The sequence below is a fragment of the Dromiciops gliroides genome, chromosome 4, assembly GCF_019393635.1.
Source record: "Dromiciops gliroides isolate mDroGli1 chromosome 4, mDroGli1.pri, whole genome shotgun sequence".
NCBI classification, from domain to species: domain Eukaryota; kingdom Metazoa; phylum Chordata; class Mammalia; order Microbiotheria; family Microbiotheriidae; genus Dromiciops; species Dromiciops gliroides.
The window spans coordinates 246,792,433-246,807,561 of NC_057864.1; the positions used below are offsets into that span (position 1 = coordinate 246,792,433).

A 15,129-nucleotide genomic window follows, 5' to 3' on the forward strand; every position below is an offset into this window, starting at 1 on the left:
ACACAGCTAGTAAGTGCTAAGTGTCTGAGGCCAGATTTGAACTCAAATATTCCTGACTCCAGGGCCGGTGCTCTATCCACTGTGCCACCTAGCTGCCCCACCCATCCGTGTCTCTTGACTCTAATCCTGGCCACTCTCTCTTGATGAACAGAATCATACAAATGAGCCATACACATTCAAGGGATGATTTGGATTACAAATGGAAAATGGAAAAACATTTATTAAATGCTCCCTCTGTTCCAAGTATTATGTTAAGTACTAGGAATTCAAAGAGAAAGCCAATTGATCTTTGATCTTGGGGAGCTCACTTTCTAATTGGAGTGTGACAATACATATAGGAAAGTTCAGTTGTTCCTTAGGATGGATGGCAAAGTTCAGGGATCCTTAGGTTGTACTGTTGGGAAGGGCAGGTCATGGTGGAATCTGGGTTGGCTCACTTTTTTAAGGTATGGCTGGAGAATCTCTAGCCCCTAGTAGGAAAGAAGGAAGGAAGGAAGGAAGGAAGGAAGGAAGGATGAATGGATGGATGGATGGATGGATGGATTTATTAAGCACCCAGGAGTGGGTAAAGCACCAGGCCTGGAGTCAGGAAAACATGGGTTCAAATCTGGCCCCAGACACTAGAAGTATGACCCTGGGCAAGTCAATTAACTCTGTATGCCTCAATTTCTCATCTGTAAAATGAGCTAGAGAAGGAAATGGCAAACCACTCTAGTATCCTTGTTAAGAAAAGGGGTCACAGAGAGTCTGAAACAACTGAAATGATTCAACAACAAAAATGTGTCAGGCACTGTGCTAAGCACTTTACAAATATTATCTCACTCAATCCTCACAACAACCCTAGGAAGTAGGAACTATTATTGTCCCCACTTTACAGTTCAGGAAACTGAGGCAGATGGAGGTTAAGTGACTTGTCCAGGGTCACAGAGCTAGTCTGAAGTAAAATATGAACTCAAATCTTTTTTTGACTCAAAGCCTAGAGCTTTATCCACTGTTGCACCTGAACTCATTAAAGTTACCTGGCTCATTTATTCAATGTGAATGATTGATTCATTCTACCCTCTGGGCCCAATTCTGCATTCACTTAGCTCCATCAGGGCAGGACCATGGCCAATTCAAGAACAAAGGCTTCCTTGTAACCAAGTGCCTCCGGCGACTGGCTGGCCCTGTACTGGCCTTGTTAACGACATGTCTGTTCGTGTGCTTGGTCACATCCTGAGCACAAAAAAACACTTCTGGAGTTCTTATCTGTGATGAGAAGGTGTGTCTGGGAGGGAATGGAGCTGAGAGTGTCTGGGACACTCTGGGCATTGCTGGGCATTGAAGGAAGAAAGTCCAGAGGTGTTACACCATGTACAATTTAAATGAAATCAGTGATCTGGAGCCTCAGGGAATCCACAGAGCCTAAGTGTATTTGAGGGAAATGGTTTGAAGTAGAATTGCTTGCTTTCCAGCCCCACCAACACTCTTCCTCTAAAAATGTGGATGAGCGCTGGTAAGAATATTTCCATATTTCTTTCAAGCATTGATCAAGGACTCACACGAGGGCTTTTGACACATATACCACCTTTAACTCCCACTGTGGGATCATCCCTGCTGCACTGACCAGCTAGGTGCCCAATTGATTATCACTTGACTTCTAAGGACCTTAGTTTTGTCATCTATAAAACAGGGATAATAACAATGAAGCACTACCTACCTCCTAGGGTTCTTGGGAGGTTCAAATGAGATAAAGGTACTTTGTAAGCTTTAACATGCCCCATGATTGTCAGTTATTATTCATTTGTTTGAGCATTGGAGAAGAACATAATTCTTAAATTTTCAAGTTGTGAAGATCAGATGAGATAATATTAATTAAAGCACTTAACACAGTGCCTGGTGCCTAGTAGGCATTATATAAATGCTAGTTGCTATTATTACTGTCATTATTGCTGTTGTTAGAGGATTCACATATTCGAATCTTAGAACTTCAGAGCCAGAAGGGACTTCAAAGGTTATCTAATAATAGTTGACATTTTTCTAGTACTTTAGGGCAGTTAGGTGGCACAATGGTTACAGCACTGGGCCCCGAGTCAGGAAGACCTGGGTTCAAATCCAGCCTCAGACACTTACTAGCTATGTAACTGTGGGCCGATCACTTAACCCTGTTTCCTTCAGTTTCCTTATTTGGAAAATGAGCCCAAGAAGGAAATGGCAAACCATTCCTGTATCTTTGCCAAGAAAACCCCAAATAGGGTTATAAAGAGTCAGGCACTGTGTGCTAAGTACTTTATTAATATTATCTCAGGACCCGAGTTCAAATCTGGCCTCACACTTGACACTTACTAGCTGTGTGACCCTGGGCAAGTCACCCTCATATAACTCTCATTGCTCTTCCCCCCAAAATTACCTCATTTGATCCTCACAACTCGAATATCTAAGAATTATGTTCCTCTCTTATGCTCAAATGAATGAATAATAAGTGACAATTATGTAGCACTTTAAATTGTGAATAATAACTGACAATTATTATTAAACACAGCTGCCTCTCTTTCCTGAGGGGTCTCCTTGATAATGTATCGTCTAATAATATATTCCATTTGCCTTTCAAGGTCCTATGGTCAAGAAAAGAACCCTCTGAACTAAAAAATGAAGCAGGGAATGTACAAATTATCCTTAGAGGCTAGGAACCTAATTTTGGCAAACCCATGCATAGCTCATTTAGAGCCTTGAACCAAAGACAGTTATGATCCCCAGACAGGAGTGAAATGTTATTTTGCTTGTCTCCAAACCATGGAGACAGGATGGTGCAGTGGACCAAAGGCCAAATTTTGGATTCAGAGCATCTAGGTTTGGATTCTTCTGCTACCACTGAAACTGGGAGTCAACTCATTAGTTATTTGAATTGACACAAATTTTAAAATAATTTTAATTTTTTTGGTGATTTTATTATCACTTTCCTAGCTCTGTAAATGTTTTTTTTTAATTTTTAATTGTTTTTTCAGGGCAATGAGGATTAAGTGACTTGCCCTAGCTAGTGTCAAGTGTCTGAGGCTGGATTTGAACTCAGGTCCTCCTGAATCCAAGGCCAGTGACACTGCGCCACCTAGCTGCCCCTGTAAATGTGTTGTTTTTTTAAAATAAAAGTATTTTATTATTTTCCAGTTATATGTAAAGATAGCTTTCAGCATTTGTTTACATAAGATTTCCAATTTCAAATTTTTCTCCCTCCCTCCCCTCCGTCCCCCCCTCTGCCAGACAGCAGACAATCCAATATAGGTTTTATATATATATGGATATATATATGTATGTATGTATACATATACATATATATTAAACATATTTCTGCATCAGTCATGCTATAAGAGAAGAATCAAAGCAATAAGGAAAAACATCAAAATAGAAAAACAACAGCACCAAAAACAAAAGAAATAGTATGGTTCAATCAGCATCCATATTCCACAGTTCTTTTTTTTTTTCCTATGAATTTGGAGAGCCTTTTCCATCATGAGTCCCCTGGAACTTTCTTGTACCATTGTACTGGTGAGAAGAATCCAGTCTATCACAGTTGCTCAACACATAATGTTGATGATACTGTGTATAATGGTCTTCTGGTTCTGCTCATCTCACTCATCCCTGTAAATGTTTCTTTTTTTTTTTTTTTGCGGGGCAACGGGGGTTACGTGACTTGCCCAGGGTCACACAGCTAGTAAGTGTTAAGTGTCTGAGGCTGGATTTGAACTCATTCACTGAATCCAGGGTCAGCGCTTTAACCACTGCGCCATCTAGCTGCCCCCCCTGTAAATGTTTCTTAAAGACAAATAATTAAAAGCAGATATTATTATCTTCCTTTGAAAGTTAAATGTTCATCCTATTCCCTCTGATATGTGCCACTATGTCACTTGATGCAGTTTGGGCCTTCAAGATGTTCTTAAACTCCAGTCAGTCAATCAATAGACATGTATTATGCACCTACTATGTGCCAGGTGCTATTTTAACCACAGTGCTAAGAAGTCCTTCTATTAATTGTGTGGAAATTTATTTTGATTTGGGGACCCTACCTTTGGGCTGAGATTAGAAAGCCTTAGGCCCTCAGGGTCTCCTCTGTGTGGGAGGTACTGGTGCCCCTCCCCCTCTGCTTCAACTGAGCCAAAAAGCCCCGCGGGCTGTACAAGACACCAGGTCAGACAGCTGGGGGAGGGAGCCCCAGCTCCCTCCGCCCTGAGTGGATCTATCCCAGAGATCCTGGGCTCATCCAGGCCAGCCTAATACAGAGGTCCCTGGGCATGCAGCAGGGGGCACAGGCCCCTGGAGCCCTGGGTATGGTATGCATGAGACACTTGAACTTCCCCGTCCCCCCAGCTGCAGCCCTGGCTGGCGGATTAGCTTGGGGTCTGTGGGGGTGCAAAAAGTCCTGAGATTTGGGTGAAGAAAAGAAAGATATATATAGACCTGGGAGTTAGATTAAGGAGGGGGGCTGATAAGATTAGAGGGGTGGCAAAGGTGGCAGACTGACGGAGCAGACTGACGGAGCAGACAGATAGACGGACAGAACAGGAGGCAGCAGAGAACACAGAAGCGGTCAGCACAGGGCACAGGTTGGAGAAAGCGAAGATTAAGAGAACAGAATGACACTGGAGCACTAGGAGAACGGAAGGAGAGGTCGGTGAGAGAGAAACAGAGGGGTTCAGCCGTGGCAGTATGGAGAGGAAAGTTAGAGGCAGGGGGAGAGACAAAGTGAAAGGGGCTCGGAGTTAGAAAGTAGCTGAGCAGTGAAAGTGGAACATACCCTAAGGCAAGAGGCGGCAATGGCCCTTATTGTATTAAAAAAGTTCCAGGCCCAGCAGGTGGAAAGAGAAGCCCCAACACAGTCAGGTTGTACATTTTATTTCCCTGTATTCATAATTTTAAATTGTATCTCATAAATGAACTCTACTTTGATTATTTAGTTAAGAGGCTTCTTAATCTTTAGCTTATCAATTTTGGGAGTGGAGCAGTGTGGTGGAACCTTTTAAATGGCCCATACTAAGTTAATAGCAGTCAGATAGCCAGTTAGTCAAAAGTATCCAGATTAGTCCTCCAGTCAGATTAGTCCCCACATTAGCCCTAGTCATCAAAAATATTTTACATTTGAATGGTGACCCAGATGGGACTTACAGCCCAATTATAATTTTTCTAAACTTATCATTTTTCATATACTTATAATTTTTCATAAGTCCAATTATATATATTTTTTCAAATTAGATTAGATTATTAATAATTATTTTTTTTCACAATTGCCTATGTGACCATAGTAATTTCCTTTTTCTGGCCCTCAATTTCCTCATCTGTAAAAATAAGTTGTTGTTTAGTCGTGTCTGATTCTTTGTAACCTCATTTTAGGGTTTTCTTGGCAAAGGTACTGGAGTGGTTTGCCATTTTCTTCTCCAGCTCATTTGATAGATGACGAAAGTGAGACAAACAAGGTTAAGTGACTTGCCCGGGGTCATACAGCTAGTAAGAGTCTGAGGCCAGATTTGAACTCAGGAAGATGAGTCTTCCTGATTCAAAGCTTGGTACTCTATCTACTGTACCACTTAACTGTCTTAAATAAGAGGGTTAGGCTATATGATCTCTTAGATTCCTTCTAGCTCTGAATTAATAAAGTGAAGTATTATATTAAAAAAAAAACAAACAAAAACCCTTAACAGTCTAGCAATTTAAACTGGCCTCTATGATTTTCTTTTTTTTTTTTTTAGTGAGGCAATTGGGGTTAAGTGACTTGCCCAGGGTCACACAGCTAGTAAGTGTTAAGTGTCTGAGGCCGGATTTGAACTCAGGTCCTCCTGACTCCAGGGCCGGTGCTCTATCCTATGATTTTCTTTTAAGAGGAAAGAAGCATTTATTAAGTACCTACTGTGTGTCAGGCACTTTGCTGGTTACAAATATTATCTCATTTGATCCACACAACAACCCTGGGAGGTAGGTGCTTTTATTAACCTTTTTTACAGTTGGAGAAGCTGAGGCAGAGGTTAAGTGACTTGTCCACAGTTATAACTAATAAGAATTTGAGGTCAGATTTGAACTTAGGTCTTCCTGACTCCAGGCGCCTCGCTCTATCCACTGTACCACCATCTGTCTCAACTGAATAGCAAGAAGTTCTCTAAACAAAAATGAAACACGCATAGTTTGGTTGATCTAAATCTCAAACTGGTCCAACAACAAAGGTCACAACAAATTCTCGTGATCAATCTAAGTTTCAGTTCCCATAGTTCTTCCTTGTAGTTATAATTATTATCTTTTGTTTTCATATCACTGTCATTTCTGTAGCAAAGAATAAAAAAGAGAATGGGGGGGGGGGTTGTTCAGCCAAACCAAGTGACATCTTAACGAAGTCTGACAGGAAGTGAATTTGAATCTCAGCTCTGCTGCTAAACACCTGGGTTAATCATTCAACTTCTCTGGGCCTTGGTTCTCTCATCTATAAAATGAAGGGTTTAGACTGGATGATCTCTATGGTCCCTTCTAGATCTAAATAAAGATATCTTCCTTTGAAAGCAGATATTATTAATACTAAATATTAGGAGGCAGATTATTCTTTTTTCTTGATAAGTCCCTCAAAATTATCTTTGATCTTTGTATTGCTGATGATAGTCAAGTACTTCACAGTTGATTGTTGTACAATATTGCTGTTACTGTGTACAATGTTCTCTTGGTTCTGCTCGCTTCACTCAGCATCAGTTCATGTAAGTCTTTCCAGGTTTTTCTGAAATCATCCTATTCATCATTTCTTTTTTGTTGTTGTTGGGTTTTTTTGTTTTATTTTTAGTGAGGCAATTGGGGTTAAGTGACTTGCCCAGGGTCACACAGCTAGTAAGTGTTAAGTGTCTGAGGCTGGATTTGAACTCAGGCCCTCCTGAATCCAGGGCTGGTGCTCTATCCACTGCACCATCTAGCTGCCCCTATTCATCATTTCTTACAGCACAATAGTATTCCATCACAATCATATACCACAGTTTGTTCAGCCATTCCCCAATTACTGGTCATCCCCTCAATCTCCAATTCTTTGCCATCAGAAATGAGCTTCTATAAATATTTTTATACATGTTGGTTCTTTTCCTTTTTGGCTTTTTATTTCTTTGGGATATCGAGCCTGTAGTGTAATGCTTGCTCAGAGGGTACACACAATTTTATAGACCTTTGGGCATAGTTTGTTTTGTTTTGTGGGGCAATAAGGGTTAAGTGACTTGCCCAGGGTCACACAGCTAGTAAGTGTCAAGTGTCTGAGGCCGGATTTAAACTCAGGTCCTCCTGAATTCAGGGCCAGTGCTTTATCCACAGCTGCCCCGACCTTTGGGCATATTTACAAATTGTTCTCTAGAATGGTTAGATCAGTTCACAACTCCACCAACAATGCATTCATGTTCCAATTTTCCCACATCCCCTCCAATATTTGTCATTTTCCTTTTCTGTCATATGAGCTAATCTGATTGGTGTGTGGTGGTACCTCAGAGTTGTTTTAATTTTCAGCTTCCCTTTTGAGCATTGTCTCCCCGCTTCAGAATATAAGCTCCTTGAGGGCAAGGGGATGGCTTTCTTTTTTGTTTGTATTTGTGTCCCCAGTGCTTAACATGGTGCCAGGTACATAGTAAGTGCTTAATAAATGCTTGTTGACTTACTGAGAAAGTCACTGGCTAGGTTTAGAAATGTTATTCATTCTACGGGGGAAGGGGAGGAAATATATTTTTGGTAAAGTGAAAAAAAATATTTGATGTCATTAAAAAAAAGAAATGTTTTCTCCACCTTTTACTACATACAGGTAGCAGGTTTACCATTTGTTATGTCAGGACTAATCTCTCTTTTCTTCATATTTCCCCCAAGCTTTACCCAAGACTTCAAATCAGAAAATCACTGTATTTCTGGTCAATATGAAGGAAGCAGTCTCCAAGCCCTTTGTGAAGTATGTGTTTCTTGGAGGTGGATGGGAGTGGGCCTTTCTTTATGTAAGAGGTAAGAGCAGGGCTCATGGTGATCCAGGGACTGACTCAACCATTTTGGCTGTCAGTGGAGAGCCTGGGCCATGTTCCCAGGTCAGGTAATTAAACTCCACCCTTGTAATGTCTCCCTTGTCTGATGTAATCTACTTTAATTCTTGGAGGCCAGTTCTTATTGGGCTATTGCCCAATGCCTGCTTCCCCTCCAGAAATGACAGCATCTTATTCCCGGGCAGCTTTACAATCATAATATTCATGTTAATATCATCATGAATTCCAACTGATTTATTCTACACCTTCTTTGCCTGCTTCTCCCTCTGCCCACCTATACCTACCTCCCTGTCCTATCCTCTTCTCATACTTGATTCTCAGCTGATTCCTTATTTAAGGACAGAAGCCACAATCTAGCTTGTAGCAACAACCTGGACAGCCTTTGTCTGATATTTGTATGAGAAGCAGTCAGGAGCCTAACCTGACTTAGGAGGCTGGCTCGGTAACAGGTCCACTGCTCAAGTCATCTTCTCCCTGGCCTATCATAGGGTCTGAAATCTCTGCCCACTGAATCACAGCTTTGAGTGGATGCGTCATCTCCCCAAAATCCTAGTTGAAATACACATGTGTTACTTGTGAGACGATCTATGATGCAATTCTCTTTTTTTATGAAAAGAAATGCAGTTTGTTGCCTTCAGATACTCACAATAAACACACCCATTAATTAATAAACCTTTTTAAGTAGAGGTTCTCCTGAATCTACTTGACCCAAATAATGTAATTCATGGATTTTCCTTTTAATGATGCAGACTACAGCCTATCCACACCTTATTATCCCATGAGACTCTTGTCAGTAGCCATGAGGGGTCCACTCACATTGGGGGACTTCTTCATATGCTTCTATTAAAATCATTAGTCTATAAAGAGGAATTGATTATCTTAGGTCCTTCTGCTGAGAAAAGGGAAGCTCCTAAGGAGATAGGGCATAGGATGGATACTTTTTTTTTTTTTTGCAGGGCAGTTGGGGTTAAGTGACTTGCCCAGGGTCATACAGCTAGTAAGTGTTAAGTGTCTGAGGCCGGATTTGAACTCAGGTCCTCCTGAATCCAGGGCCGGTGCTTTATCCACTGCACCACCTAGCTGCCCTGGATGGATACATTTTGATGAGAGAGAGGCCAAAGATAAACTTCACCTCTTATATAATTGTGCCTAGGGACCACTCTGTGGATGACACAAATTGGGTGAATAAGTTGTTTGGAAGGACCAGCCATGACCCAAATGGCAGCAGGAGAGACTTCTCAAGACACCGAAAATCAAGGCGAGCAAGGAAGACAGAGGAGTAAGTATGTCTAATGAGTCCCCACTCTAACGGACAAAGACAAAGGATGAGAGGAGGCACCAAACATTTTAGAAAAGATTGTGAAATGTTCACTTCTTTTCTTTGCTTTTCTTTTCTTTCTTTCTTTCTTTTTCTTTCTTCCTTTCTTTCTTTCTTCCTTTCCTTCTTTCTTTCTTTCTTTCTTTCTTTCTTTCTTTCTTTCTTTCTTTCTTTCTTTCTTTCTTTCTTTCTTTCTTTCTTTCTTTCTTTCTTTCTTTCTTTTTTTTGGTGAGGCAATTGGGGTTAAGTGACTTGCCCGGGGTCACACAGCTAGTAAGTGTCAAGTGTTTGAGGTCAAATTTGAACTCAGGTTCTCCTGAATCCAGGGCCAGTGCTTTATCCACTGCGCCACCTAGCTGCCCCAAAATTCCCACATAAGGCCAGCTCTTCCAACTCTGCTCCTCCCTCCTTGCTTTCAGGGTCCTGTGAACTCTGAAAAAAAAGAAAGCCCAAGAGAGAGGACACCAGAAAGTGCAGTCAAGGAAAAACATAGCTGCTGTTGACCCAGGAACAACAGCATCATTGCCTTCAGGGTCCAGACTTCAGGCGACTTGCAACATAGCCTGGTACCCAAGTTTTCTCTAAGGACAGTCACAGCACCAAATAACAATCATAGTGGGGCAGCTAGGTGGCGCAGTGGATAAAGCACCGGCCCTGGAGTCAGGAGTACCTGAGTTCAAATCCGGCCTCAGACACTTAACACTAGCTGTGTGACCCTGGGCAAGTCACTTGACCCCAATTGCCTCACTAAAAAATAAAAAATAAAAAAAAAATAACAATCATAGGAGGAAATCAAGAGTACTAGGCCTCATACCTTAAAAGATGAATATTATCTGATTTGCTTGTTCTCCAGTTTTCCAGCACCTGGAGATTTATACTTGGCTGGGCAGCCAGATCACTCATTCTAAGGGCTGTGGCCCTCCTGCCTGAGTATGCTGCTACCAGCAGCCTCTGAAGGGGAGAAAGGCCAATTAATCAAACAAGCAACAAGGCTTTTTTTGAGCAGCCTCTTAAGTACCAGGCCCTGTGCTAAATACTAAGGGCACAGAGAAGGGTAAAACCACAAAATATTGGCATACTATGGTTATAAATAACTAGGTCTAAATCAGATACATACAGAATAGAAGGAAATGAAGCTTGACTGGGGCCCTTCCTAAAATGATGGTGCCCAGGGAGGGATTCATCAGTGAGGAAAGGAGGGCTCTGAGTTTCTCAGGGTGATAATGCAGTGGGCAGGGAGAAGCTGAAGGATTCTGGGAAGAGTCCAGGTTACTCTGTCAATTTACTAAACCTGAAACGAAACCCAAATGTTAATTATTTGCAAACCAAAAGGAATGAGTTGTTGTTTTTTTCTGGAATAAAAATATGGACTGAGGGGCAGCTAGGTGGCACAGTGGATAAAGTACCGGCCCTGGATTCAGGAGAACCTGAGTTCAAATCTGACCTCAGACACTTGACACTTACTAGCTGTGTGACCTTGGGCAAGTCACTTAACCCTTATTGCCCTGGGGGAAAAAACAACAAAAAAACCCCAAAAATATGGACTGAAAGTCAGTCCATAAATATTTATTAACCACCTACTATGTGCCACACTGTACTGAGAGCTAAGGATTCAAAGAAAGGAAAAAAAAGACTAAGTAGTCCCTGCCCTTGAGGAGCTCACAATCTAATGGGATAGAAAATATGCCAAGAATTATATACAAACAGGCTACATACAAGATAAATAGGGAATAATCAACAGAGGAAAGACACTAGAATGAAGAGGGATGGGGAAAGGCTTCCTGTGGAAGGTGGAAGGGATTTGAAAGAAGTCAGGGAAGTCAGGAGGCAGAGAGGTGTAAGAAGAGTATTCCAGGCCTGGGGAGACAGCCAGGGAAGATGCCCAGAGTGGGAAGATGGAATGTCAGGTGTGAGGAACAACAGAGAGGCCAGTGTTACTGAAATCTGGAAAGGTAGGAAAGGGCTTCAAATGCTAAAGAGAGGGGCAGCTAGGTGGTACAGTGGATAAAGCACCAGCCTTGGATTCAGGAGGAACTGAGTTCAAATTCGGCCTCAGACACTTGACACTTACTAGCTGTGTGACCCTGGGCAAGTCACTTAACCCTCACTGCCCCGCAAAAAAACAAAAACAAAACAAATGCTAAAGAGAGAATTTTATTTTTGATCCTGGAGGTGATAGGGAGTTATTGGAGTTTATTGAGTCGGGTAGTGACACTCTCAGAGCTAAGCTTTAGGAAAATCACTTTGATAGATAAGTGGAGCAGAGTAGGAAGAGATTTGTGGCAGGGAGACCGATCCTTGCAATAGCCTAGGTATGGAGTGATGAGGACCGGCACCAGGGTGGTGGCAGTGTCAAAGGAGGGAAGGGGCATATGTGACAGATGACTATGAAGGTAAAACTGAACACTTTCCAGACAGGTGTTAGATTTGTCTGTGGGGCTGAATGTTCTGATCTAGGAGTCAGGCCTGGTATCGAGGTCACCCAATCCAGTTCTCTCTCCAGTATACCAATCAAATAACTGACATTTATATAGTGCTTTAAAACGTTCCAAGCTCTTTAAACACATTATCTCATCTGAGCTTCACAACAACCTATCTGAAGGAGGTTTTACCATCCCCATTATGAGATGCTTTCATATCCATTATCTCACTTGATACTCCCAGCAATATTCCTGTGCTAGGTGGGGCAAGTGGTCCTCTCCCCATTTTACCACAAGGATCCTGGAGCCTAGAGAAACAAAGTGACTTCCTAAGGTCACATGATGAGTTAGCAACAAAGCTGAGACTAGATCCTAGGATTTCTGGTTTCTAAAACAGAGTTCTGAAATTGCCTTAACTTCACCTGATCTAGGTCTTCCACCTGCCTAGTCAGCTCATCTCTACTTCCCACTTCTGGTACAGTTTGGGTGTCCTACCGGCCTCATCCCATCAGCACATGTCAGACATATGACAACCCTCAGGTTTGGCAACTAGTCTTTTATATACTTCTATCCCCCTCCCATTTCTTTCTTTCCCTGGTCAGTTCTGAGCCCTTGCCTGCCATTGAGCGGGGCATCCTTGATCTTGGTGACACTTTGGCCCAGTGACCCAGTCCTCTTTCCTTCTACTGCCTTCTACTAGGTTTATGGGAGTTCTCACTTTCCATTGTGGGAGAAGAAAATTAGTACTTTGTGGTTTACATTTCAATTTTGTCAGACATAGCATATAATATTCATATATATATATGTCATGTATATATTGATATTTACAAGCACTGCTACTTGGAGGGAGATTTAAATGATCGAATTCCCCTTGCTATTCATGATTCTGGGCACGGGTGTCATTCATTTTATAGCATTCAAAAACAAAGGCAAAATTCCATAGTCAAGACTAAGCCAGAGTGCAGAGTTTGGGTGACAGTCTTTGACAGTCTCCAGCAGAACAGTGGTGACTCAAAATGTTGGGACACCATGGAGAGTTATTTTCCTAACTCTTTCAGTCTGGTCAAGGGTAGGGAAAGAAAAACTACTCTTAGCTGGATTAGTCACAGCAGTTTCTGCCCTTGTCCAAACATCATTCTGGTTCTATTTTCAGGGAGAACAGAGTTCTTCCCTGAACTCTGACTTCATTTCCCTTTAGAAATCAGTTAGGCCTTTGGATTCCAGGCTAGGACAACATCTCCTTGGCATTTTTGTACTGACAAGGTTTATTTCACTCATATAATCCAAAGGCTTCAGACACTGAAAAAAGTGTGATTTCTGAATATTTCTAAAGTGGGAGGGGGTATTTAGTGTCCTTTCACCCCATACTTTGGCTCTCTGGAACTTATTGATTTCATAAAGGAAAGTAGGCCTGTTGGCTGCCCTAGTAGATACAGCCCCAAAACTTGAATATCAATCAGATTTTTGTAAATTGAATCATATTTCAAAAACACTTATGGGGCTCCCTGGTTAATGGAGCCCTGCAGTGAATCCTTTTATAAAGTGAAGAATCCTGTAGAGCAAACAGTCATCCTTTAATTTAGCCTCATTGTAAATCTTCTTCCCTGTGTAAGGCTTGTTTAGAAGGAAGCTTAGCCAGGAGTATAAAAAAACACAGTACTTTGCTGAGGAGGTGAAGGATGTTGTTGCCATGGCAACAAGGTGTATGTGTGGGGGGAGAGGGGTGGTCCTCCTAGTCAATCTTGTCAGGAAGTCTACAGAAAACCTTTTCTTTTCAAAAGTTTTATTCTTAAATTGCCATCAATAGCTTTGTTTTGATGTCACCTTAATTTCTGAATTTCCCCTTCCCCTCTCCTACCCAATGAGCCATCTCTTATTAAGAAGGGGGGAGAGGGAGGGGAAGAGAGAAGGGGAAGGGGAGAAAGAGAGAAAGGGAGGGAGAGGGAGAGAACGTGAGGGAGAGGGAGAGAGAGAGAGGGAGGGAGGGAGGGGAGAGGGAGAAAGGAAGAGAGGGTGAAAGAGAGGGAGAGAAAGAGACAGAGAGAAGGGGGAAGAAGAGAGGGAGAGAAGGAACAAGGGAGGGAGGGGGGAGAGACACAGAGAGACAGAGAGACAGAGAGAAAGACAGAGTTTGGTAAAACCAGCACAATGATTGTGTCTAACAGTATATACAATATTACACACCTAGGCTCCCACTTCTGCAAAGAAGGGAAGTAGATACATTCCCTCAACTCTTCAACACAGTGTAAAAGTGTTTCTCTCCCTAGGTATCGACACACCTCAAGATGGACCAAAAGTAGCCTTTTTTTGTGAGTTTGTGAGGAGCTTTCTTCTGCCCCCTGTGGTGTTCTGGATTGACCACAACTCACTCCTCTCCCATGACTGTGCTGCTGGTTATGGAAAAATCTGGCTTTCATTTGGTTGGGAACCTCTGTGTCAGGATACCCTTTCAGTGTCCCTGAGCATCTGAGCACCTCTGCCAAGACAGATCCCTCTTACGCTGAGGGAAAGAAAGCCACCCAAGTGGGCAGTTATTCTCAGTGAATCAACAGTGTCCCGGAGAACCAACCCCTGGATAGGAAACCCATGGGGCCCATTATGCCTCAGCGGTCAGCAGTCCTTCCTGTTTCTAGTGCCGGCATATTCACTTTACTGCCCTCTCCATTTGGTGCTATATGGATCCAGTATTCTGGAGTGGGGATGGGGGTGGGGGGGAGAGGGTTTTTTTTTAAGGACTAATTTATTTTCTTTTTCTTATACCCCCATCTCCTGTTCTGTGCTCAACTTTCAGCCAGTAGGATTTGCTTCTGGGTTCCTGTAGTTCTGAGTCAAGGGGCAGCAGGTATTTTGTCTCAGGGGGTCCCCAGGCCAGTTTGATCCCTGGGAATTCAAATCAGTCTTCATACCCTGTATCCTCCCCAGGCTGCTGTAGAATAGTTCTAAGAGTACTCTGCATGTCCTTCCTCACTTCTTTCAGTCTCTTTATAAAGGTCCATTTTTAGTGCTCACAAGAAGGCTCAGAAAACCAGCAGGCTGATACCATCTGCAAAACAAATAGATGTGGCAAAGACAGTTTGTTTAACAAAACTTGCGATACAAAATCGATGCAGCCTATAGTGAAGTCAGAAAACAAGGAGTGTTCCCAATTGATGAGCCTTCCAGGAAGAATAACAAAGTACATTCATTTCCATGGGCCAATATGAGTCCAAAAGTGGGAACAAAGGACATGGTGGGAGTAAGAGGAGGTTGGGTGTGGGAATCATTCCCTTGAGGAAGATTTAGTTTCAAGATGTCTGATGGGAAACTCCTTTGTTGGTCTCTTCTTTCTTCTGTTTCTGGTATCAACAGAGGGAGGAAAATCCCTCCCTGGGTTTATGGAAGAAGGAAG

At 42.3% G+C, this 15,129-nt stretch overlaps 1 protein-coding gene across 1 annotated transcript in view; it reads left to right on the forward strand.

Annotated features, from left to right (window-relative positions):
- The window catches only part of PNPLA1 (patatin like phospholipase domain containing 1), a 73,941-nt gene extending 59,525 nt beyond the window's left edge, over positions 1-14,416 (forward strand). The window contains exons 6-9 of the mRNA XM_043962466.1: positions 7,840-7,918; positions 9,157-9,282; positions 12,173-12,281; positions 14,009-14,416. Coding sequence (XP_043818401.1) covers positions 7,840-7,918; positions 9,157-9,282; positions 12,173-12,281; positions 14,009-14,041 — 347 coding nt within the window. The 3' untranslated portion in view covers positions 14,042-14,416. The remainder of the gene's footprint in view (positions 1-7,839; positions 7,919-9,156; positions 9,283-12,172; positions 12,282-14,008) is intronic.
- The last annotated feature ends 713 nt before the right edge of the window (positions 14,417-15,129 follow it).